The sequence below is a fragment of the Patagioenas fasciata genome, chromosome 9, assembly GCF_037038585.1.
Source record: "Patagioenas fasciata isolate bPatFas1 chromosome 9, bPatFas1.hap1, whole genome shotgun sequence".
In the NCBI taxonomy this organism is placed as follows: Eukaryota; Metazoa; Chordata; class Aves; order Columbiformes; family Columbidae; genus Patagioenas; species Patagioenas fasciata.
Genome location: NC_092528.1, coordinates 25,027,297 through 25,052,078, shown reverse-complemented (window position 1 = coordinate 25,052,078; position 24,782 = coordinate 25,027,297). Strand labels below are relative to the sequence as shown.

Sequence of the window (24,782 nt, the reverse complement as noted above, 5' to 3'; positions counted from 1 at the left end):
AACAGGAAATACTAAATCAGGATCTCCTCTTGAAAAATACCGCAAGAAACCACCCACGGGACTCTTCTACTCTTGCTCTTTTGGCCCTGAATACAACTTTGTCAGCAAATTAACCATCTCTAACAGGAAATGCTGCCTTTGTCCGTCCTGTCACCTCCGAAACATCTGCTCATGCCCTCAGCGTTCACAAGTAGGCGTCATCACCCCCTGATCTGTATCCATGACAGGTCCCTGTGTAGGAAGAGCCCTTTCCACAGGCATTCTCCTCCTGCATAGTTTTAACCCAGCCTTGGATTTACACAGAGGATACACCTGCATAGCAAATAATCTGATTTCTGCAGAAATGCAGAGAGCTAGAATAACTTGAAGAATGTGGGCTGCTCTCGTAAACAGCGTATCTCACAACAGCATCAGTCTGAACAATCCCACGGCAGGACACGAGCAGCAAGGAATGCAAAATCTACGCTTTGGGGAAAGTGAATACAAGCTAAACAGAGGGTGGTAGAGTGGCGAGGAGGGGGTGGTGGAAAGAGAGAGAGAAAACAGCGCTAGAAGGGTCTAACCCAGGAGGGAGGGCTGAAAGCAGGGTTTTTCTCAAGATAGAACTGAAAAAACCTGAAAGGGGAGATGAAAGCAGCTTCCAAATGTATAAAAGTCTGATGTAGAAAAAGGAAAGGTGATTAATACTTCTCTATATTTATTAGGGCATATCCACCGGCTTCATTTGTAGCATGCAAAAGTGTTTATCTTGGTATCATGAAAAAAACCACCAACTTCAATGATAGGCAATCTCAAGGTCCTTTGGGAAGCCGGGAGTGTGCTCAGGAGGATTTGAAAATCACATAATCACAGCAGGTGGTTGGACTAAGTGAGTTTTTAAAGTGCCTCCCAACCCCACATTTTCACAGATCTATGCCTTTGTGGAATTAATTTCAATTTCTAAAAGATCTTGAGTGCTTTTAGTTCAGCAGTTTTCCCAGGACATATGATTTGCCGTACTGCTTAATGAATCCCTGTTATTGCTATCTGCCTTTAGTAATGAAAATAGTCGTCCTATTTGTGCTCTGAACTTGCCCAGTTCCAGCTCTCAACAGACCCAGTTGCAAGACTGTCAGATGGACCACAAAGCCTTCTCCCGATATTTTGATTTTCCTGCACTGCCCTGTGATCCCTTTGCCCCATCAACCTCCCCATCCTGCAGCTTCACACAACTGTAGGGGCTACGACACCTTCCTACCCCTACACAAATATACATGGCACATAAATCTATATGTGAATCATCTGCATGAAAGGACAACTTCAATAGCATCACCTATGCAGTGACACCACCCCCTTTTTTAATTGTTTTTTCAATACATTTTAGACTTCTGAAGGAGTTGTTTGTGTCACCAATAAATATATAAATGCATTACAATGAGGGGCAGCAAGAAGGAGGACGTGACAATATCAGACCAAAGGCAAAGTGACGGGTCTTCACACAGAGCGTCATTACACTTTGAAGGAGCGATGGATGCAAAACCTTTATGAAATTTCAAACGCAACCAGACAAATTCATGCAGGAAGAACCCAGTGGAGGTTCTCCCAGGCACAGACACCAACCTCAGATCTAGGCTGCCCCACAGCCACCAGTTCTAAAGGCTGGGTGAGCATTTGAGGTGAGTGCCACAACATTTTCACTGTTCTTCTGTCCCTCTTGAATGCCCAGTGCTGGACATCCTTAGGGATCTTCATTCTAACTGAATACAGCTGCTCTTGTCTTAGTTGCCTAAAAACAAAAAAACAAAAACAAACCTTCCCCTCCCACCACACCATTAATCATCTGTTTTCTAGTACACAAAATGTTACTAAGAGTAACAACAGAAAAAACAAAAAGCCTGGGACAAATAGGTTTTCTCACTAGAAATCCAACTGTGGTTTCTGCACTGCATGTCAATAGTCTGTTACTGGAAGGAGCTTCAAAGGAGCAGAATCACACGGAAGAGTTTATGACACATCTGGTATGGGGCTCAAGTTTATCTGGGAGGGATCTTAATTGAAACAGAAGATTCCTAATTAAGATTGGAATCCCTAACCACCTTCCCAACACCCAAACAGGAAATTCCAGGTGGGAAACTGCTTCGTTTCCAACTTTGCATCCGCCTGAAACCAAAATTAAAAGGAGCCTTGTGTTGGTCTGGCAGTGTGTCACCTCTCATTTCATGCTGCTCCTTGGCACCCCATTGAACGCAATGGTACAGACCTAGAAAAGAGGAAGATGAAGATGATGTTGCTTGACTGATGTCACGGGTATCTTTGAAAACCCAGGAGCAGAAAAATCAATTTGTAGTGCAAGATCAGTGCGCCAGGCACAGGTGGCCATTCGTGCATCACTGCCTTCATCAGCCTTCTCGGCTGGTACCTCCAGCTTCAGCCTAATTTACTGTTCTCACCCAGAGCACCCGTACAGCCTCTGATTGTTTCCTCATGCTGGAACATCTCAGCTGAAGCATCTATCACATGAGAAATATCAACAAGTCACTTGATGAAATTCAGATTAGCACTTCACACCTCTTAGGATAAATATAACCAAAGGAAACTGGGATTCATCCCAAAACACACTAGACAATTCACATTTATCAGGGAATGATATACCTGTCTCATTTCCAATCCTTCACCTTCCTCTTCTCCAGCAAGATAAATGGCAATGAAAACAAACCAACACCCTCTACATTTTTCTTCTATAAGGATCCAGCATCTATGAGACTCGTCTGCCTTGGCTGTGAGCTGGAAAATAAACCAGAGCTCTGCTGCTCTTTCTTAAGGGCCAAGATGAAGAGGCTGTATACAACCAAGAATGAAAAAGCCCATGACTCTCTACATTTTCCAGGCTCTGTTCCAGGCTGGTTGCTTATAACTGAAGTTATGAAACAAGTGTAGCCACTCTCTTCCCAGAAACAATCTCCTTTGGACAGCTGCCACAATATAGGGATCTTCTAGCGTCTTCCCCATCTGCCTTTCTGAACCAGCATCACAGTAACTTTCCAGCCCAGCAAGGTTTCCCAGCTCCAGGTGCTGCATCAGCCGGCACCACAGCCCGAAACCTCACAGCCTAAAGTGTCCTGACTCCCCAAGGCTGAAGCCAGAAGGCGATCAGATCTCCAGGAGGCCAATGCCAACGTTTGCCTCTGGAAATTCAGTGTGAAGTTCATGACAGCTGTCAGTACTTGGAGCTTCTGAAAACTTACTTACTTCCTCTCCTACGGGATGAGATGCCGAACTTCAGGCTTTTGGTTTCGTAAAGTTGTGACCAAATGGCTTTCAGTGAGAGTTTAGTCCATTCTGTGACTTTCCAGACAAAGCCACATTGTTACTTCTGCTGTGACCTATTCATTGTTGCTTCTGTTGACACAATGCCAGTACAGCAATCCCCATATCCCAGTGAGAAGATAAGAGTGGGGAGTAGTTCCCAGGTTCCTTACACTTCAGGGCTTCAGGTAGTGAGGTCCTGAAGCCATAGGATCAACCATGCTTCCTGCACAGAATGACATGAAAATCCGGATCCTTCTGCTCTTTCCCTGGAGAATTAATCAATTCCCTTAATTCTGTTTTTAGCTGAAACCACAATGACCAACTGGGAGGTCTGCAAGGGTGGAAAAACCTGGGAAGTCTGAGATGCAACCTACATCATCTCTGGGCTGCATCTGCTTGACTAAGCAAGCTGTAAGGGGGTAATACCAGCATCTGTGGTAACCGAGAGCCTCCTCCTCCACTTGCAAAAATGTGCAGCTGTGGCATAGCCAGATTCTTAGCAAGCAGTGTATTCAGAGGTGAAAGGGAGGTGAAATAAAAATTCTTTCCTTATCTAGCAGATTACAGCAAAACTTTCTCAGTAGGGATTGTGAAATATCAGCTGTCTCAAGGAAGCAGCTCTAGCACCACAGCTTTTATGGTGCACGGTTTCATTGCCCTGTCTACTGTGTATCACACTTGAACCAGCCAGAAAGGAACCCAATGGCAATGCTGGCATCCACTGAAAGATGCGGCAAACCTCTGTCTTGGGAATATTAAGGAAAGACCAAGAGTTGTTTCCCCCTTGTACCCCATTGTGGATTTGGTTAGGTCTAGCCAGAAGCACAGGGTGGAAACAAGTGGCTGTGCTGATGAACCAGAGACCATCTGGCATGGGAAGGAGACACTGAAGAAACACAAAATGAATTTCAGGCAGCAGTTCACACCTGCTGCACCACAACAAGTTTAGATCAAACATTCCCAGCTTGCTAATGAAGAGATAACTCTTATCTGCCTGCCAACACACACAGTTCAGTCTGATCCCCACAGTGAGGTGAAGCTCCTTCCTTCTGCAGTTATCTGCAATGAAAACACATAGAGCAAAACCTCCCACATGCACGTGAGTTCGAACAGCTGTACCTACATGACTGAAATCAATTTAAAAACGAAAAAAGAGGAATGGACTTGAAGTCATTGGACGGACTCTTGCTGTCCAGAGCAGGGCACAGAGCAGCCCTGCCAGCCCATTTGCCATTGCTACCCTGCTGTCACACATTGCTTTTTGGGTTTGTTTGTTTGTTGGTTTTTTATTTGATTTGGGGTTTTTTACATTTTTTATGGAAGACAATTTACTGGGGCCTTTTAGTCTTCTAAACTGAGTAATTCTAACAAGTGGTGGTGTGATCTGTGGCAAAGCACATGATCAAACTTCTAGCCCCTTCATATATTTTCATTTTATTGGGGTGGTGGGTGCCTGATGCCTGACACATTCTGCCCACAGTCACAAACAAAAACCAGGCAATTCTCTTTCCTCCTTTCACCTTGCCAAACTTGTCCGCTCTCCACAACTTAGCTGCCACGTCAACGCAATCACTGCAGGCTCTTTGAGATGAAAGTCCATCAACTCCACGAGTCTGTATGCCCGTTACTGGCTCTGAGCATCCTGTCCACTAGCGCAGAGCAGAACCACACATTGGCTCTGTGCAGATTATACAAAATAAAAATCATTACCTGGGGGGGAAAAAAAGGAGCCATCACCACTGTGAAATGGGAAAGCTGTTAGGTAAGCCTTGTGTGCTTATTTGCTCAGCTAAAGTAAGCTTCTTGCCTTGGACCCCCTACAGCACAGGCAGAAGTAACAGCTTTTCTTTCTCAGTACTGAGAAGTCTTCTCATCTCTTTTCATACTTCAACAACTTCATATTGGATCTGAGCAAATAACATCAATCATTTCTGTCTGATTGCTACTGTGCTGCTTAAGCAATAAATAGTGTGACTAATGAACCTCAGGGGGAGAAAATAGAGGCTTTACTAAACATAAAGCACCAGCTAAGCACTATGAACTTTTCTTAAATTCTCCATAAATGAAGAGCAGCTGCCTGGCACCGATTCCCCCAGCAACAATAACTGCAGCATTCAGAGAAGTTCTGGATGCTTCTGAAAATAGGCATGATCTTGTGCCAAAGAAAAGAATCCCTTAATTTTATAGGTGTCTGAATTAAAAAAAAAAAAAAAAAAATTAGAGTATCTAGGGAGACATATAAGGCATTGCCTGGTGTCCAAAAAGGTCTTTTCCTTTGCCTCTCTCCGGGCATCATTAAGTGGAACTTGACCACATTTAAATTGAAAATTCAGGGGGTTCAATTTTAAAACCTTTTCACTTGATGATTGGTTTGCCATTGATTTTTGTTGTTCGTGGTCAGGGCAGTCAAAAACAAAAAGAAACCCTCAACAATTCCATTTATTGGCTTCAAGGGGAGATTTTAGGCTCTCTACATAGCAGTGGCATATGCTGTCACCGTCTCCTAGTGTGAAACTACTTGGGATGAAAAGCTGGGGAAAAAAATACATTTTTTGTCCCTTGGTAACTCTTCTGGTCTATGTTATCAGTAGCAGGAGGAGTCAGGTTAGAAACAACCTTGATGGGGCTCAGTGGGGAACATGGGAAGGGGATACTCATGCCAAGAAGGACATGTGACATTCTGGGGAGGGCTGAAGTCTTTCTGTTGGGAAACTTCCACCCGGGAGAAGGACTCATGGAGAAATCTCATGACTGCCTATGCAACAATGCCCTGCTAACCCAGTGGTGAATCACTGAAGCAACACATGAGCCTCTGGAACAACTTCCAGAGAGAAAGGGGGGAAAACTCCCACCAGAGCATGACACAAAGCTCTGGAGTTATTTAAAGCATGGAAAATACCAAGGACAGCCCATGAAACAGCAGCTGTTTGGGACTGGTCTTTTATAAGCTACTCTAAAGAAAGCACTGAATATCGTATTGATGTTGAAAATTACACAGGTTATCTTCCATATTTAGTGCAGAGATGCCCAGACTTAGCCAGGGGACCAGACACATTCATATTCCATTTTTAGCACAACTGCCACCCAAATCCATATGTGATTTTGGCCTTCTACCCTGTATTTAAACTACAATAAGCTGTTCTCTGCATTCAAGGAAAAAGGAAAAAAAAATGAATCCAGACCTTTGTGGGGAAGGTTTCAGTGAAAAGGCTGGCTGCTTTTCTGTGGTTACTGAGGTAATGAAACTTCAACAGGGGCTTATACAATGTCAGAGTGGAAGAAATTCTAAGCATCTACTAGGCAGGTTTTAAGTTACTCAAAAGCCTTACTGATAGGATTTCAGAGCCAGCTACTCTATTCGGACACTAATGTGCAAGCGAACACGTCTTTCAAAACCACATGTGGCCAGACTATTCATACTCCCTGTCTTGTTCCCAGCCATTCATAAGTAGGAGTGTGAAGCAGCAGGGCAAATCAAATAAATGACTTCATTCCTCCGGGGATATGAGCAAATGAGAACAAAGAAGCAAACATTTACAAATTCAGGATGCCATAGTTTTGCCAAGTTTTCTTCCAGTGAGGAACTCCGAAGGATTCAAGGGATACAACTGCTATTTTCTTGCCTAAAGCTCCGCACCCATGAGTGCATAGGTACAAGCAAGCTCTGAGACCTCCCAAATCTGTAAGACTCCCTGCACAGCTCTGCAGAAGGCATCACAGAGCAGTTTAATATACTCACACTCATGTAATTGGATACAAAGACATATGTCTCTGATAAAGCAGAGTTTGGGGTACTGCATCACATACCAGGTAAATGTATCCTTTTTGCTAAAGCAAAGGTCAAAAACTCCTGGAAATCCTCATTTTGTAGTAGAAAGAGTGTTTATGAACACGCTAAAAGGCTGCCAGTTGCTAATCTGGGAGCCATGAAAAGACCAATCGGTTCTGTTGCAAATTTTCTTCAGTAACAACACATGTAACTGTAGTTCAGAAAAGAAATGTGTCTATGCTTGCTGCTGAAGATCAATGCCCTACAAAAGACAGGTTATATTATAAATATGAAATCTTCTAGTGAGATGTAGACAGAAACAACAACAAAAAAGGAATACCTGACATGCACTACCTGAGAGCAGCCCTAGTTAAACCTCTCCAGCTACCTGGCCTAGATGATCTGTCCCTCCCAGGGAGGGACCAAAATCCCCCATGTGACAGCACTGGTTTTGCCAGATACCTGGTACTCAGGTTTTATGGATGTGGAATCAAAGCTACACAGCCTTCACAACTGTGATGCAGACAAGACATTCGACAAGTTAGAAGACACAAATGACAGCCGTTTGCTTTGTGCAGTGTTGAGACCCTGCGAGATATCACCATCAGCGCCTTCCTTCCCAGCCACAGCAGAGGTTGCCTGGCTGCTGCGGCATCAGCACAAACTCCTGCTCCCGTTTTATGCACAAAGAAGTTCAAGCCCAACCTCCTCGCAAGTTCCTCCTTCAAAACAAACTGAACCCATCATGACTCATTCTACTCAAAACTTCCTACAGGTGAGTGCCCCCCAACACAATGGCATCCCCATGACCTCCTCCTCCAGTTTGGCACAGGATTCTGCCAAGCATATCTGTGCTGTGACTCAGTTTCCCGTCGTATTCCCCTGCAGATTCTGTTCCCTGCCTTTCTTTTCTCTTACATTTCTCTTTTGACACACTAGTGGGGGGAAGACAAACTGAAACATTCTCCAGCGCTGAAATTACAGTTCACTCCATGGGTTTGAAATTAAGCAGAAAATCAACTTTCCAAAAAATCCTCAGTGGATGCTGAAATAATTATTTTTCCAACAATTTTTTTTTTTTTTTTAGAAGCAAAGCCATATGAAAAACAGATAAAGTCTTGCTGCAAAGGGAGGGTCACTCTCAGCAACTCTCAAGCAGCACAGCTGCAGACAGGATGAGCTGCCAGCCCTGCTCAGCCCCATGGCTGGTTGGGCCACAGCAAAGGAAGATGGGTCTGACTCTGCTTGCACCAGCTCCTGCTGATTGTAGGGGTTTTGCTGATGAGGTTCAGCAGGAAGAGATACAAAGGTGTGCAGAGCAGATTCCCAGGGGTATTTGTAGTATGATGGGTTATATGGTATGGTGTGGTGATGTGACAGTGACTGGACTGGGTTCAGGACACTGAGGACCCTCACTTTGCTTTTCATCCTCAGCCAGATGCATCCTGCTCTGTAAAATTTAAGATGTTGCCCTTGGACAAGGCAGCTGGTTTTCCAGATTCAGTCCAGGTCCCAACCAGAAAGTGTCTGTAGCTCAGGAACCACTCCAAAAAAAAAACCCTGGGTCACATTACCTACAGTGATCCCATCAAGATTTAAAGGCCCAAACCAAGGAGAACCATTATTCTGCAGCCTGGTAATAATTTAGGGCTCCCACTCATCCGAAATACTCAATTTCTCTCAGATGCCAGGATCGGCATCAGGTTTTGAGGTCCCTTTAAACAGCAGCAGCTGAGGGAAAAACATCTGGAATAAAATGTACTGAAAGTCTAGAAGTCAGCAAGATCTCTGCAAAGGTAGTAAGGAATACCTAACCACAAATGTTTGCTGTACAGACCCCTGTGCCACAGACATTGCCCTGCTCCCTGCGAAGGAGCTTTAACAAAGGGTCATGTCTGAAGCCGACCTGTCCTGGACCTGCAGGGCTGTCGTGTGTCTCCTCTTTCACACATAGGGCAGTTGTGACTGTTCATACTGCTGTATGACCGGTTTCCACCGAGAGGACAGTTAACTCATGCTCTGCTAATAAGCCAGGCAGCACTAGTGACTCTGAGCAAACTGTTTCCATAATTGGGCTTTTTTCTTGCAGTACAGGACATCTTTAATTAATCTGCTACTGTTTATGTATGCTATTCCTGCTGGAGCTTACTTGTAGTGCACAGACATCATGCAGCGCATCTGACACTCTCCAAACACGTGATGTCGGTTATGTCTCATAATGCCAAGTGCCTGGTGTACAATTACTGCACATCAAAATCATTCCACAGATGGGCAAATTAGGGCATGAAGTGCTGGGTGCCATTCTGCTCCTAAAGTGACAAAATATGGGCTGGAATGGATCAAACCCAGCTCTTTCTATCCTGCCTCACCAACTATTGCTGCTGGCCACAGCAAAACTTGTCTGGGTCACACTAAGGCTAAGTCACACTCCTTTCCATTTATACTAACCACTTCCAGCTCAGTGCTTTCAGATTAAAGGGCAGATACACATGCCATTACACAGTATAAACCTGCAAGATTTATTGCTAATATCATGAGATTTCAAACCCAGACACCTATGAAGACACTCTGCTAAATCCCTAATCAACTTACTGCGCAATCTGCCAGAGTAGTTGTCCTCAGGATGGACCACGAACAAAGTGTGCAACTCAGGAGGCCCCAAACCCTGTTATTTTCAGCAGCATTTCATACATACCTGTGCCTGAAATTCCCTAGTGCTGACATCCTTCTGTCGTCACCAATTACTGGCAGGACAAGGTCTCTGTTGGCACTGAGCAGCATCCTGGCTCTGGAACAAGAGATAGCTGAGCACTGCTTTATGACTCCTCATGCTAACTACAGGCAGATCTGGTTCTCCTGGCTCAGAACTGCTAAAGCACTGAATGTATATAAGAGCAGAGGGCAAAGCTTGCTGGCACACAAAAAGTACAGCACAGTCTAAATCTACCGTAGTTTTGCAATGGAAGAATCTATAAGGATAATCTCCAAAAGGCCTGATGGCATATAGGAAGCACTATGAAAAGAGCTTCTCCCTTCCTTGTCTTTCTCCAAACATTATCTTTCCTACCTCAGGCCCCAAGAGCAAACAGAGCAAAATTAAATATGGTTGAGAACTGAGGTCTCTGTGCTTAGCTTTCTTCCCTCAATAGTAGAGGATGATCTCCAAACTCGGCATTAAGATGGACAGTGAAGTGGCTCACATAATGCACTACTGACCTAGCTGTACCACGGTACCTAGAAGGACTGATAGCTACACCAGCACGCTGCTTCACCTGGCACAGTAATGCTGATCACTTCCCAAAGATGCTCTTTTCTAGGTTGAGTATATTCTTACCCCTCTAAAATAATGCCTTACTCATGGGCTCTTACTCCTGGCTCTAACACCCAAGCAGCCCATTCTGCCTCAGGTGTCCCACACAAGTAGGTTTTGCTGTTTGTCCCACCAGCTCCATGCTTATCTGCACATCTGAGAAGAGCCTATGATGCACTCAGAGCTTGCAAGAGCATAACTGTCAATCCTACATAGCAGGACTTTGCTACTCATTACAGGCTGTCTGTAACACCAAAGCAACCCCAAAGGACCTGGAGCCCTTTCTCAGCATGGCTCCACTGCCTGACTCTGCTGACAGTTCCACTTGGGAGCTGAACTGTAGCATGCACTGCATAAAATAACAGCAAAGGAACAGGAATGTAAGCAATATGCTTCAAGTATGCAAACCTTTCCTATCTAATACTTCTCAGAGGCATCACAAAGGACAGTATGGATTCTACACTGTGTTTTGCAAGATAACTCAGTGCACTGATTACTGTCAGGCCAGTGACAGCTTGAAGTGCTCTAACCTTCAAACAAAAAGTCCAGGCAAATGATTATTCAGGTCCCTCTACCTGCTTTGGTTTGATTCAAAAAACATTACAGGCTAAAAATGGTTTATTTAGGAGTCTATAATCTAGCTAGATTTCAAAGCAAGGATCCAAAAATAGATTTGGAAAACAGAAGTATGCTGATTAAAATAACAGTGATTTGGAGTTAAAAACACCGCTGCAGGAAGCCTTGTGCTACAGTGCAGAAGTCACTTTCCAGGGACTGTTTTGTTGAACATCTAAAACCCAAACAGTAATCAGGCTGGAATGAGTCCCCCAAGAGAGGAAATCTCTTCTGTCAATCTCAGACCTGAGCTTGGGAACATTCTTCATATAATAGTTCAACACCCAGAACTTCAGCTGTCACACTGGAGAGTCCAGCTGCTGAAACTGAAACTCTCCTGCACATCGCAGGCAGCTGGGGAGCTACAAGCCTCATCTTCTACAAACCTCTGCCTTGCAGAGCTGCCCTCCCCAGGTATCCCACACACACACTGCAGCCTTCCCATCACCCAGGCTTGAACTACACACTCAGGCACTGGACAACAACCAGGCACTGACATTGCATGCTGTGCCTTAGTTACACTCAAAGCTACTGGAATGAGACCCTAATTCAGCATTAAAGCACTGATATCCACAGGATCTGCCCCTTTATGCAGTGGTGAGTCAGGTCTAGGGATGCTCAGGTCACAATGAGAAAGATTCAGATGGTAGAGGGCAAACCTGAGCAGTAGGAAGGACGGCTGGGAAGTCACAACCCACAGAAGCAGTGGGAGAGTGTAAGGAACATGCTGATGGAAGCCAGGGGTGCAAAACCTTGAGCTCCCCCATGCAGAGGAAAGGGCTGCGTGAAGTCTGAGCTGAGCCAGGCTTCAGCTGTAAGCCAGCTGAAGGCTACAGGGCAGGTATGCACTTTACTCAGGGAAGGAGCTCTGCAGCAAATAGGGTTAGAATAACTGCCTACTGGATACACATGTGGCTAAAACAGGGCACTGTTGGTCTGCCACAGCAGCCAGGTAGAAGGGACTGCAGGATGCATGGGCAGCTCAGGCACGGACAAATCAGAGAGGCAAAGCTGTGTGAGCACTGCTGGAGCTGACTGCCTTAAGTAAGGAGGGGTAGGAGCCTGAAGATGTCCTTTGCATCATTACAACATGCAGAACATGCTCACAGAGCACAGAAGCGTGCGGCACAGCCTGGGCTATACAGAAGGGACACACAGCTGACAGCTGCTGAGTGGACGAACTCTGCTTTCTAAAGCAGTGCACTGCTGTTTTATTTGCTATTTGCCTGCCTTACAAAAGAATCCAGTCTGAAATCAAATTTTATTAGCAGTACCCTAGTGAGCCAAGACAGCTGGCTGGAGGAAGAGACAAACTCAGATGGGCAGTCACAGCCAGTGAGTCCACAAGTGACCCTGGGGCACCAGCTCTGAGGATGCAGCAGAGCCACCAGCATCTGGATGCTAGGATGCAACACTTACGTTAAAGGCAACAGTGTGAGACTATCAACCAAGGGATGAGGGGAACTGCCAGCTGCCAAAAGACATTAGTACTTAAAGCAAAGGGAACAGAAGTGAGCAAAAGGAAGAGCAATTCAACTCTTGCCATACTGTCCACTTGAGAAGGCTGTTCTTGCTCTCAGGTGCCCTGGTTCACATCTACACCAGTGACCATGGCACTGGGGGCTGCATTTTGGCTCATTCATCCCCCAGCAAAGCCCATGCAAGGGCTTAACCCCTCCTGCACCACACCAACCATCCTCACAGCTGCACAGAGCTGCATGAGCAGGTCCCCTCTGCCTGCCCTGGGGTGGGAGTGCTGGAAGAGCCCCTGCAAGGCTGCAGACCAGCTTGTCAGCAGCCTACAACAGGGATTTGCAGTCAGTGCAGCACCCCAAAGTGCCTTTGCACAGTGTGCTGACTGCACCATGTAACTCACAGCACAAGATGCACCAGCATCACTCGCTCAGGCTGCACAAAACCCTGCCCCAGCCTCCTCCTCTCACAAGGGATCAGCAGGACTCGGAACCACCACCAAGCAATAAAAGCCTTTCACAAAAGCAATGCGAGTGCCGTCCAAACAAATGGCCTTCCCTCTCCCACCTCCAGAGATCAGTACATCTCACAACTCTTGTTTAAGAGCCTGCAAACACTTCCTCAGGATCATCACTGCCCACATGTGAGAGAACTTTTGCCTGTTCTCAGCCCCTGCAACACAGAGAACGGCAGTCCTGGAAGATAAGATGCTTTGCAACACACCTGAAAGGGACGTGGGTGAGGTGAACTCTCTGAAAATAACATTTTTAAACTAATTCTAGCTTCCTTAAAATAGAATAAAGTTTAACACAGTCCTTAAAAAAACATCCCTTGTCACCTACCTACACATCTCCAAGAGTCCTTTTTCCATTTTTATCCCCAGAAAGTCTCTCAAGAACAAAATTAAATGTTTTGTTCAATTCAGCATCTCAGGAATACCAGTGCATTAAAATAAAAATCCACTTATTACATAGCTCTATAAGTAAGAAAAACAGGGATAAGACACAACATATTTTCATCACTAAGGTATTTTACTCAATCGCAGATCCTTTGGATGAGGCTGGCAGCCCTGGACAGGGAAGTGTTTTCCAGTAGCAGGAGAGGACAAGTACCACAAGTCAGTGCTCTTCCTTTCAGACGATTTCAATGATACTTTGCAGGTTCTCATCTGCTTTCAAAGAGACAGAGTAACTCAGGACACGGATGCCCCAGAATATATATAAGCCTTAGAACAAGCCGTACCTTGGCAAAAACCACTTCAAAAACAGAGATTTCTAAGCAAGGGAACCAACAGACTCTGCTTCAGTCCCTGAGCAGTCACAGCAACACCTTCAGCAAATATTTTGAAGGATATTTTCCAAGCTCTTTGTACCACACTGATCTTTTCTGGGAAGGGATACGGCTGGCTCCATCTTCAAAAGAAGTTGCACCTACAGTCCTGGGCTATGAACTTCAGCACAACTCCACATCACGCTCTCTCCAGTCCAGCCCTGATCTCAAAGAGATGTGGGTTCAGGCAGTGCCCTCCCTACCTGTGATACTCTCATGTAGGATTTGCCCACCCATTGTTTTTGCAGCAAAGCTGCAGGCAGCAGAACCTCTGGATTCAAGTGCTCCTGCCTCTAACCTTGACAGGACACAGCACGGTCTCAGGCTCCTCTTTCTGCAGGGACACAATGTGAGATCAAGCCCACCACTACAGCTGGTTTGGAAAAAAATGTGGTGGAAGCAGAATGTTGGTGCCTAACCATTTTTGCAATTTTTCTGATTTTTTTTTTTTTTCTTTAAATTCCATTGCAAAAATGTCTGTGTGGTGGGAAGGAGAGGACAATGTACAAAACCCAGGATGGCTTTGCACCAAAGAGGAGCAGAGGATGTGACAATGTGTCTCCATGCAAAGGAAGGAGTGATGCCGCTTCGCAAGGAGACAAGCAAAGGTTTGGCTCTGCCATAGCAGAAACCCGTCAGCCTCGTGCAGGTCAGCAAGCAGTCACGTTAGCATCAATTGCTATATTTTGCAGCCACAACTATTCCTGATGGCTGTGGTGTGTCCTACCCCACTTATACCAGCTCTCTACTGCAGTGCCTGCACTCACAACACTACAAATACCTCGGACATGCACGTGCCAGAGAGCAACTGTATATGGCATGGTATTGCTATGAACAAAACTGGGTATGGAAGAGAAGCAGAGGCCTTCGCATTGCTCCCTGGAGCCAACAGTATCCCCAAAACATGCTTCTGATCTGCTACCAAATATTAACGCCATACCCTAAGTATGCAATTTGCTATAGCAGAAACAAGACTTTTTTAAAGACACAAACATGAGTTTGGCTTTGGACCTAAATCTCAGGTTTTGAGTACTGAATACCTCTCCCATGGGAACCCCTGTAATTCAGCATGTTCAGGGGAACCATTCACTGCACAAATCTGATGTTAGTGCCTTTGCATGAAACTCTTGGGACAGAGGTACATTGTAGTGGTGTGTCTTGCTCCTTCAGGTGTTCTCTGCCACCTCCCAAATGTTCTCCCCACCCTTAATAAAACCTTTAGTGCTACAAAGACAAAAATATATCCTGCCCATGGCTGCTCCACATTTAAAACCTCAGAGCTGCCCTGCACCCCTGGTACTTATGTCATTCTCCCAAGCAAACTCTGCCTGACCTGAGAAGCAGCATCAGGGCAGGGAGTGGAGGGTGGTGGCAGCTGCCACCAGACGCCTCTCAATGGCCAGCCCGTCACCTCCACGTTGCAAGGGAACACATTCCTTCGTGCAACACCATGGTCAGCATGCTGTCCTATACCCTATCTGCTTCCCTTCTCAGTATGGGCATAGACTCGGTCTTTCATCCAATCCTGAAAGAACGTGTTTTTCTCCTCTTATTTTTTCTTTTTTTTAAGTGAGCAAGAAGCTACAAGCCAGTATTTGGCCTTCACAACCGATGGGATGCAGCCAAACTCTGCCATATGTTCCAGCTAATACATGTGGGCTTTGCCTCCCATCCAAGAAAGGAAAAAAAAAGGACATTTATGAGTGGGGATTCAGCAGAAGCATGTGGGAAGGAAGGGGTGGAGAGGGGATGCTATTTTTGTTGCTATAATTATTTGGTGGCCAAATCCCTGACCCTTGACGTCAGCTCTGGAGGGTCTGTTTAACTGACCAGTTGTCATGGAAAGGAGGAGGATGGGTTGGGAGGCATGGGCTGATGAGGAACGGCCCTTTACTGCCTGAACCCACACACAGGCAGACCCCCTGCCTTCTTTAGTCATCACCAGCTCACAGCCAAGAAGTAAAAATGTCAATACCTTATTGCCGATATATTGGCTGGAAACAAAAGCATCCAGGGAACTTTGCACTCTCCTCTCTGCCATTGGTTACTATTAAAAAGCACAGACCAAGTCCTGATCTCAGTTTCCCCAGTGTAAAGGCAGAGAAACTCCACAGCCCTCAGCTGGGTCACTCTGGGTTCATATCGATATATCCAAACTCAACCCGGCTTCAGTCCAGGCTACACACATGGAAATATGCCATGTGCAGAGTGCAGGGGTCCCTACTCCTTGGGAACAAACCCAATCACAATGACTAATTCATACCACCTCCAAAGAAAAAACTAAGATAAATAACCCCCAAATCCCTTGTTCCAGATGTCAAGCACCGCTTTGAGCCCAGTGTCCTGCTAGCAAGGCTCCTGCAGTCCTCAGGAGGTTGGCAGCAAACGGCTCAGTTACTGACACGATGGTTTCTCATTACTGCCCACACCATCCACGATGAAGTCACCAGTTGTATGAGGAAATGGGAATAATCCTTGTTGAAACCTCAGGCACAGCTAGTGAGTACTGGGCATAAGTTTGCTTTGCAGGGCTAAATTGCGTTGCTCATTCACATGCCGCAGTTCATTATCAGCTGCCATTAGTTATTCTTGTGGCCAAGGACAACAAAAGGACTCAGCACAAGCCAGAGCAGAGCTCACTAGGACGTATGGATGAGAATTAACAGGCAGCACAAAAAGCCATTTAACAAATCCCAGCACATTGACAGGGCAGTTCAGCAGCACAGCCCTGCCAAGGAGCAGCCAGTGAAGGAAGCCGTTGTGAGACAAATGATGAGCAAGATACAAAAAAACCCCACAGGAAACTAAGGAAATAAAAGAACAGGGAAGGGGCAGGTTTCCAGGTTCCAGCACAGCAGCAGGAGTCTGTTCTCCAAAGCAAACGGGATCTCCTGGGCTATTGGCATCCAGTTTTTCCCCAAGTTTGGAGGTTAACCCAGCTCGTGCATTGGGATGACTTTAGATCAAGACTTCAAAAGATCCAGTGAAGCTATGTAAGTCTCTATCACCCAAGCCACAGCACCACAGATTGCCAAGAAATGAGGAAGAATCCAAGCTTAGATTTTTTTTTCTCCAAAAGATAGAAATTTTGCAGGTTGGGACCTGCTGCCAGTATATTTTGGAGCCTTGGCATGACTGCATAGCTATGAGGTGAGAAAGAGGAACTTGGCAAGACAAAAAAGTAGCCCTGGCCACCAAATGGCTGATTAATAGCTTGCATGAAATGATATTAGTGGGTTTAAGATCAATTTGTGCTAATTGGTGGTGTCCTGATTCACAGCAGTGCCAACCAGAGCAGTGCTAATTTACTGTCAGTTGAAATTATGTGGAAATCTGCAAACACCACATTTTTACTTTTGGATTTGCTCTGTTTAAAAAGAAAAAAAAAAGCAGAAAGTCACTACAACCATCTAGTCTAACTTTTAGTGCTGCACAGCACTGAGTCAAGTCCAAAATGTCAAGATTGTCTCTTGTGAAGACAGCGAGGAAGCCCAGTGTAATTCTTGGTACATTGGTTTCAGCTGCTAGCTCACCTTCACCGCAAAAAAATGTGCATTTACTCGTGTCAGTATTGAACCACTGGGTCACCACTTCCCCTCTCTGATAATTATTTAAACTCAAAATGAAACATTTCAGAAACATTTCATTTGTAATGGTCAGCAAGAACAGGCACAGGAATAGTTGGGTCAGTGTCCTGGGTTTAGGGAAGGATATTTATTTCTGCTTTAAACCTGCAATGCTGACCCAGCCATCAAGATCAAAAGTTTTCCATCCCATAAAATGAGTTTATTTTTGTCTACATAATTTTAACTTTCTGAGCACTAACATTTACCCTCTGGTGAGGACTAGGAATGCTCTCTCAGAAAATCTAAATAAAGAGATGTTCCAAGAGATTAGTTCTGGGATCTATTTATTTATCCAGTATTTGAGTAATATCAGTTCTCGAGATTACAGATAAATAAACGGTGCTAATAGTAATAATCCAAATAATAATGATTATCTGTCAGTTCTATTACAGGTCTTTGTCTGGGATGTGTTATATAAATCCTACAACAACAACACCAACTGACCCGACAGACCTCATAGGACAGGTGGTGGCTGTGGTGAGAAACAGCCTCAGTAGGCTGCTCCTGCAAAGACTTTTAAGCAGCAAGGTTTTGCACCTTATTCTGTGTCACTACCCATAAGATGCCATGAGCGAAATCACCACCTTTCCCCCAAAGGCTGTGGTTTGCTCCAGACACTATTATCTGCTTAAGTCCATGCAGCATTGTGGCATGAAGGAAAACAAAATAAAATGTTCATGGAAAATATTGGCCCTTGTGTGAAACAAACCACATTCCCAAAGCAACCACATTGGTGTGAATCCAGAGTTACTGCAATCCCTAGGCAGGTAATCCAGATGTCTGTCAAGGAGACAAAAGACTCTGGCCCAGTGCAATAGCACAGAGATGGGCAGCAGCGAATAGTTACTCGAAGTGGAAAGAATTCTGTGAAGACGTCTTAACAATCATCCCAAGGCTTGCTATAGGTGCTCAGAGACAGACACCCAAGCATGGCTGGAGGGAAGGGTCACATAAGCACTGGCAGAAGACACAAAGATCAATCTGGAGAGGTTAGAAACCTGTTTTTTTACATGCACACATCTCCTCCCTTGCGTTTCAAAGGCAGAGCTGGACTATAGCAATAATCTGTGCCACAAAGGTGTCTGAAGTTTTGGTTCCGACTCTGTTTACTTTTTTTCCTCCTCCGGTCTTTCATCAAGTCATTATTGCTTCTATATTGCATTTCAGAAACCTTGCTGGCGCAGGTGAGCAGGAGAGCATGATGTGACCCAAGAACATGCTCCCAGTGGTGCCTCCAGCACTGTCCCATCAGCTGCAGCTCAAAGACACAGCAGAGAAGATAACTGTGCAAAATCAAAGTTCTCCGCAGACAAGAGCACCACAATTATTAAGTTGCTTGTATAAAGTTTGTGTGACCAGAAAAATATTTTTTAAAAAGAAACAACTTTAAAGAATAAACAAACAGCCTCTCCGACAACACAAAAAACCTAAACATTGTTGATTTACACTTGCAACACACCAAATCCTGATGATAATGGAACTGAAGCACAACTCAGACATGGCAAGAGGGAACTCAGGACAAAGACAGAATAAGCAAGACCAAGTTGGAGTCTTCCACCTTTTCTTCTACTTAAAATCTCACATGACTAAAAGAGGAGCAATGTCCTGTGCACTGGAGACTTGTTGTATTTGTTGTTTTACACGCGAGCACAGACCAAAAAGCCTTTCCTTGTCTAGATCCAAGGATGATGGTTACAGACAACATACATATGATTCTTGCTGTGCTTCACCAACATGCAACGGGCCATGCAGGCAAGTTGGAAGATGAGACCATTGCAAGTCAGTATTCACAAAATGGGAGCAAGTACTCAGGAGCAGCACATCAATATACAGAGGAAAAGAAAACTGGCTATAGCGACCACCCAGCAAACAGGCCTGGGGATGCTGTGGCTGGGAACAAGAGGGGACAAGGAAAGAAACCTTGAGGGATGTGTTAGCAGGGTAGAAGAGAGGCAAGACCTGGTTTTGTAATTGATACAGTGATCAACTTTTCTGAGGTTGCTTGTTATTTTTGGACCTGACTGACTTGTAGAAGTCAGCACCAGGACCGGAAGTGATGCTCTGTCACAGGGTCCACGGCAGACCATCCACAGCAAGCTCCAACACAGCAACCAAGTCAGCAGCTTGCAGCCAGCAAATGTTCACACAGTGTACATCGTTTCCTCCCACTCCACTCACTCTCAGAGCTAGAAAATCCCCAAAAAGAAGGGGTTAGAAACATCACAGCCTGCAGGCTAGGTTTTAACAGAAACAAGATGACTAAGGCAGCAAAGTGAGGATGATGTGATGAATAAAATACTTAAGAGGGCAAAGAGATCCACACCCATACCCACCTGCCAGACCTGGAGGGTATTTCATTGACAAAGACCAAGCAGCCAGCACACAGCAGAGAGCCATCAGCATAAGGCAAATTGTCCTTCTGGCCAATGGACATGGTGTCAGAAACCCAATGAAGGACCTTTTCTCTGTGGGCTAGAGAGCTCACTACATGCACTTCAAGAGTTAAATCCCGTATTCTCAGCACCTCCTCTGTTTCCATATCTTCTCAAAACCCATCCCACTCTAACTGCCTCAGCCATCTCTACCCAGTACATTTCTAAATTACCTGAAAACATCAGTTATCCTAGGAAAAGGAGGAGTCTTCCTACTTAGAATACATACTTGGAAGCTGCAAAGAAGAGTTGCAAGTACATTTGGACTTAGGCTGCTTAGTCAAAGCAATTTGTCTATCAGTCTCTGTAGAGACTACAATAAAGCTCAGAGGCCTGATCCAGAACCCAAAGTCCATAGAAACCTTCAGCTGAATACACAAGCTGTCCCAGTCCTGCAGTGTACCACAGGCTCCCTTCACATCATGCTAGAGTCACCAAAACCACTCAGATCACATCTGTGAAACAGAACAGAGGTCTTCAGAAGACCACTGTTTCTATTTCAGAAAAGTACAGAAAAAAAAAAAATCAAATTAGGAAATAATTTAGGGAACTGATAAGATGACGTGGATTTAGAGGTTGATGGGACATGTTCTTATAAAGTGATACTATCAGCATTTAATCTAATCACATCCTTACTTTCCTGCCCTTTTACAGCACTTGGTCCAGAAGCATCTTGAGCATCTGCTCAGAAGCAGGAGCAACACAGCCCAGGGCAGCTGCTACTATGGTCCAGTAGGCAGTAAATTCCCAAACCTCCAATTCCATCACCAGTTTTCCACCAATTCACTGCATAGACTAATTTACATCAGCACAACTGGGCTGGGCTCTGCTGGTGCTTGCTCTGAAGTGAGAACCGGAGGCAGGGGCAGACCCCAGCCTGCTCCGCTGCCCCCAAAGCAGCAGAGCCACACATGGTGCTCACCAGCATTTTGCCTGTGCATCTGTCCAGCAGGACTAAAAGCCTTTGCTTTTCCTACCCCACAGGAGTGTTGCAAGGATTAGCTCATGTTTATTCAGCACCATTTTTCAAAGCACTGCAGGAGAGCCAAACCCTTCGATTTTTTTTTATCCGTTCCTTGCTTTGTCACTCCCTCCCGAAGGGATGTGTTTCTCCCCTCCTGAGAAACAAACAAGTGTGAGGTCAGCGGGAGTGGGACATGGGAAGCACATTCCAGGCTGCTCCTCCCCTCTCAAACCACAAATGCCACCAACCTCTGTGTCTGTCGAGCCCAGACAGCATCCCGCGCCAAGTGCCCAGCATCCAGGCCTCCCCACGCAGCCCAGGATGGGGCTGGACAGGATATGCAGCAGGATGTTTAACCTCATCTCATTTCCTTTTTGGTTGCAAGGAGCAAAACGGGGGGGGGGGGGGGTCAAACAGCCACCCCTGGAGCTGTACAGCCTTCCTACAGCAAAGTAGGGGGTCTCTGCACAAACCCCACTTTGCAGCTCCGCTTCTCAGACAGAAAGCGAAGCAGATGCTGCAGCCAAGGTGTCCCCAGAGGGTACGTGTGCTGATGCATCCCAGCCCTCAGGGAACATGCCAAAGCCTTGGCACTCAGCCTTGGCACGATGGGATGCTTCACATCTGAGCCTGTGTAAGTGCTAGACATTAGACCTCGTGCTTTGAGCAAGTGCAGGCAAATCCCACATGGGGCATTTTCTTCTGCACACAAACTTGTTGAGCCAGATCAAAAGAGCAGTCCTGGTAACAGAGCCCTCACTCGGGCAGCAGCGAGGTGAGGATGACAGACAAACTGCTACGGGATCCTCTGCAGGACAATGCTGATCAGAGTGCTGCTTGCAAAACTGAAGAGCATCAGAAAGGGTTAAAGAAAAAGGTATTAAAACCATAAACAGCTCTATTCAGAGTGCCTTTCCTTGGCTACAGTGCCCAAAACCCAGGCATCCCTGCAGACAGCAAGAACATCTGCTACTCCATCAGAAAGTAGGAAAATCAAAGTGTTAGCATGAATTTAAAATCTCCAGACATTGCAAAAGCAAATTAAGATGAGTCATATGTAACAAAATAGACTGTTTTCACCACATTGCTTTGATAAGTTTACAATGCATTTTTAAATAAGGAAAATAAAAACCTCAGATCCAGCAGAAACGGAAATGGGAGAATATACCATGTTCTCAAAGCATCTGGATTTTTGTAAATCGATTTTACTGAAATGGGAGACAAAAAACTCATTCCCTAATTCTGAGGAATGTTTTCTGATGGGCTTGATATGAGCAAACCTTTGGGACTCTGGGAAAAGCTTTGTATTCAGGAGAAAAAAATCACTTTTTTTTTAGCATGACAAACTTAGTGCCACTTCCCACAGATGTTGGCATTACATAGAGCATCTTTCAGGGTAAGGACCACATGAAAATTCTGCCAGCTTCACTGGAATCGCGTATGAGCCAAATTATAGTCCCAGTTAGGTCCCAGGATTTCTTTCAGGAACTCTATGAGCACATGGACAGCAGAGTTTAAGTCATGGCAGTTCTAGTCTCTGACCTGTTAAATGACATTATAGCAATGACAGAAAAGGAACTACAGAAAAAGGAACATAGCTATGTCTTTCCAAAAGGTTTTAACATCCTGTAACTGATGATTTGTCTCCTTATTCTGCAGCTGTATAGACACTGCACCACAGGCAATAGTGCTGCCTAGGACAGATGTTCGCTTCTCCAACTAGAAAGGAATTTCAGCAGAATCACCCTTCCTATGCTCCACTGTGCAGGTCTTTACCTATTAAGTTGCCTATAGCAACTAAAAGGTTATGAAAGTGCTCAAATAAAGCAGAAATCCAGAGGGAAATTTTCCAGAAATGTTTTAAACATTCAGCTTGGCATGAAATAAAATTCCCACAGTTTCTGTCCTTACAAGTCATGAACAGTGAGACTTACTACAAGTACCTGGCTTGACAGAGCACAAGTCTTGAACTGAAAGAAAAATACTCTCAAGTATCCTGGCGTAGGGCTCTTCTTTTATTTTTTTTTTCTCTCGTCTTCTTTTTTGCAAGGAAGTTCAAAGAATAACACCGTTTTCCTCAGGGAAGGTAACAGTTATGAGGCAGAAGTTACTGGGATAAGACGACAATACTCAAGATGCCAGTTGCTGCTAAACACTGACTGTACAGACCCATGCACAGTATTTCATAGGACAACATCAGATCCCATTAGCAGAGGTTTTATATGTCCCAGCTTCATGCACACTCCAGGCTCCTGGAACAAAGCATCAGTTCAACTTGCCTTAAAGGGAAACACCTCTGGCAGTGGGCATCAGGGTGTAACTGGAGGTGAGAGCATCTAGGAGCTTTTCTCTGCAAACTCTACACTGAAGATAGATCATTTTCAGAATTATACTACGTTACACTAAAAGACAAACAAAACATCCCTCCCTTAAACCAAAAACAGGAAAAGCACAGATAAGCCAAGGCTGGACAGAGTCCAAGCTGTCATCCAGGGTGCTCCGTGTCGGGAACAGGCCATAATCACAGACATAACCATCAGTGAGAGGGGCGGGGGCACCATACGTGGTTTGTTTCGGGAGGATGGACAAGAGGATAACCTATAGTGGGGGGTAGGAGGGATGGGGCGGGGGACAGTCCTGCCCTGGGGTGCGGTTGGTGCCTACCTGGATGTATGCGCGCTGCAGGTAGCTGTAGGGCACCCTGCGCTGGAAGTCGGCGCGCACCTCCTCGGCAGCGCGGTGGCGGGACGCGGCTCCCAAGCGCGGTTCCTCGCAGCTTCGCAGGCAGCCGGCGCGCCGCAGCACCGAGCCGAAGAAGGGCAGGTCGCCACCAGCGCCCGGTCCCAGAGTCTCCAACCGCACCTGCCCGCGGCAGCGGCGCCGGCACCGCAACCGCGCGTCCCGCAGCTCCCGTCGGCTGCGCAGCGCCCGCTCCAGGCACCGCGCCGCGCCCGCGAAGTCTCCGCTGTAGTACGCTTCCACGCCGCTGGCGTACAACTCGTCGAAGGGCTCCAGTGGGCCGCCTTCCCCCGAGCACCCACCGCCCGCCCGGCACGCCGCCGGCAGCAGCAGCGGCAACAGCAGCAGAGCCCCCCAAAGCCGGCTCCCGGATGCCATGCCTGCCGCACCGGCGGTCCGTGCGATGGAGTCCGGTGGTCCGAGCAATGGGGAGTAAGGGTGCGGTGCAATGGGGTAGCGGTGCACCGTGTAGCGGTGCTCGGTGCGATAGGGTCCGGAGGCGGGCTGCAATAGAGGCGGGGCGGTAGGGTCCGAGGGTCCGCGCAGTGGAATTCGCCTGAAGTCCGGGGGTCCGTGCAATGGGAGCCGAGCCCTGTGCAATGGATCGCGGTGTAGTGGGATCCGGGGGTCCGTGCAGTGGATCGCGGTGCAGCGGGGGCCGTGCGAGGGGCTCCGCTGCGACTCTGCCCTCGGCGGTGGCGGGGCCGCTGCTCCCTGTGCCGCCCGCCCGCGCCGCCGGCACCTCTTAAAGGGCCCCGCACCACCGGCCCGCCCCGGCCCCCCCGCAGCGAGGTGGTTTGGGGGTGGGGAGAGCGCAAGCACCGGTCGAGCACCGCTCGGAGCATCCCCGCTCCGCGGCTCGTCCCGTAGCTGCAGGGATTTTTTAAATGATGGCGTGAAATTTAAATTGCCCCGGGGTAATGTAAACGGCAGCAGCAGCAGCCTTTCCTCCCTCTTTTGCCTTCCGTGCCCCACACCTCTTCCTGCTTCCCCACATCCCTGCGGCGTTTGCAGGATGCTTTTCTTGCCCCTCTGCGAGGCTATTGTTTGGAGCCGGTTTTCGCTGGGTTCTCCAGCCCGAACCCCTCTTGCCCCGACAGCCTCCCGCAGCTGGGAATCCTCCAAATAAATTATCTGGGATGGGCACAGTGAGTGGCTGGTGAAGGCTTTTCAGCTCCCAGCTGTGTGTTTGTCTCACTTCCTCCAAGGTTTCTCTCTCACACTGCTTCAAAGCCCT

At 46.4% G+C, this 24,782-nt stretch overlaps 1 protein-coding gene across 3 annotated transcripts in view; it reads right to left on the bottom strand.

Moving 5' to 3' along the window:
• The window catches only part of P3H2 (prolyl 3-hydroxylase 2), a 68,055-nt gene extending 43,742 nt beyond the window's left edge, over positions 1-24,313 (bottom strand). Inside the window, exon 1 of one of the 3 annotated variants that reach the window (XR_011740547.1) lies at positions 23,471-24,312. Coding sequence is in view for 2 of the 3 variants with exons in the window: in XM_071812656.1 (XP_071668757.1) it covers positions 23,471-23,923 (453 nt within the window). In the remaining variant the exon portion in view is untranslated. Of the gene's footprint in view, positions 1-23,470 lie in introns of all 3 variants that reach the window. The other 2 variants (XM_071812656.1, XM_065844631.2) reach the window with 2 other exon arrangements.
• Between the last annotated feature and the right edge of the window lie 469 nt (positions 24,314-24,782).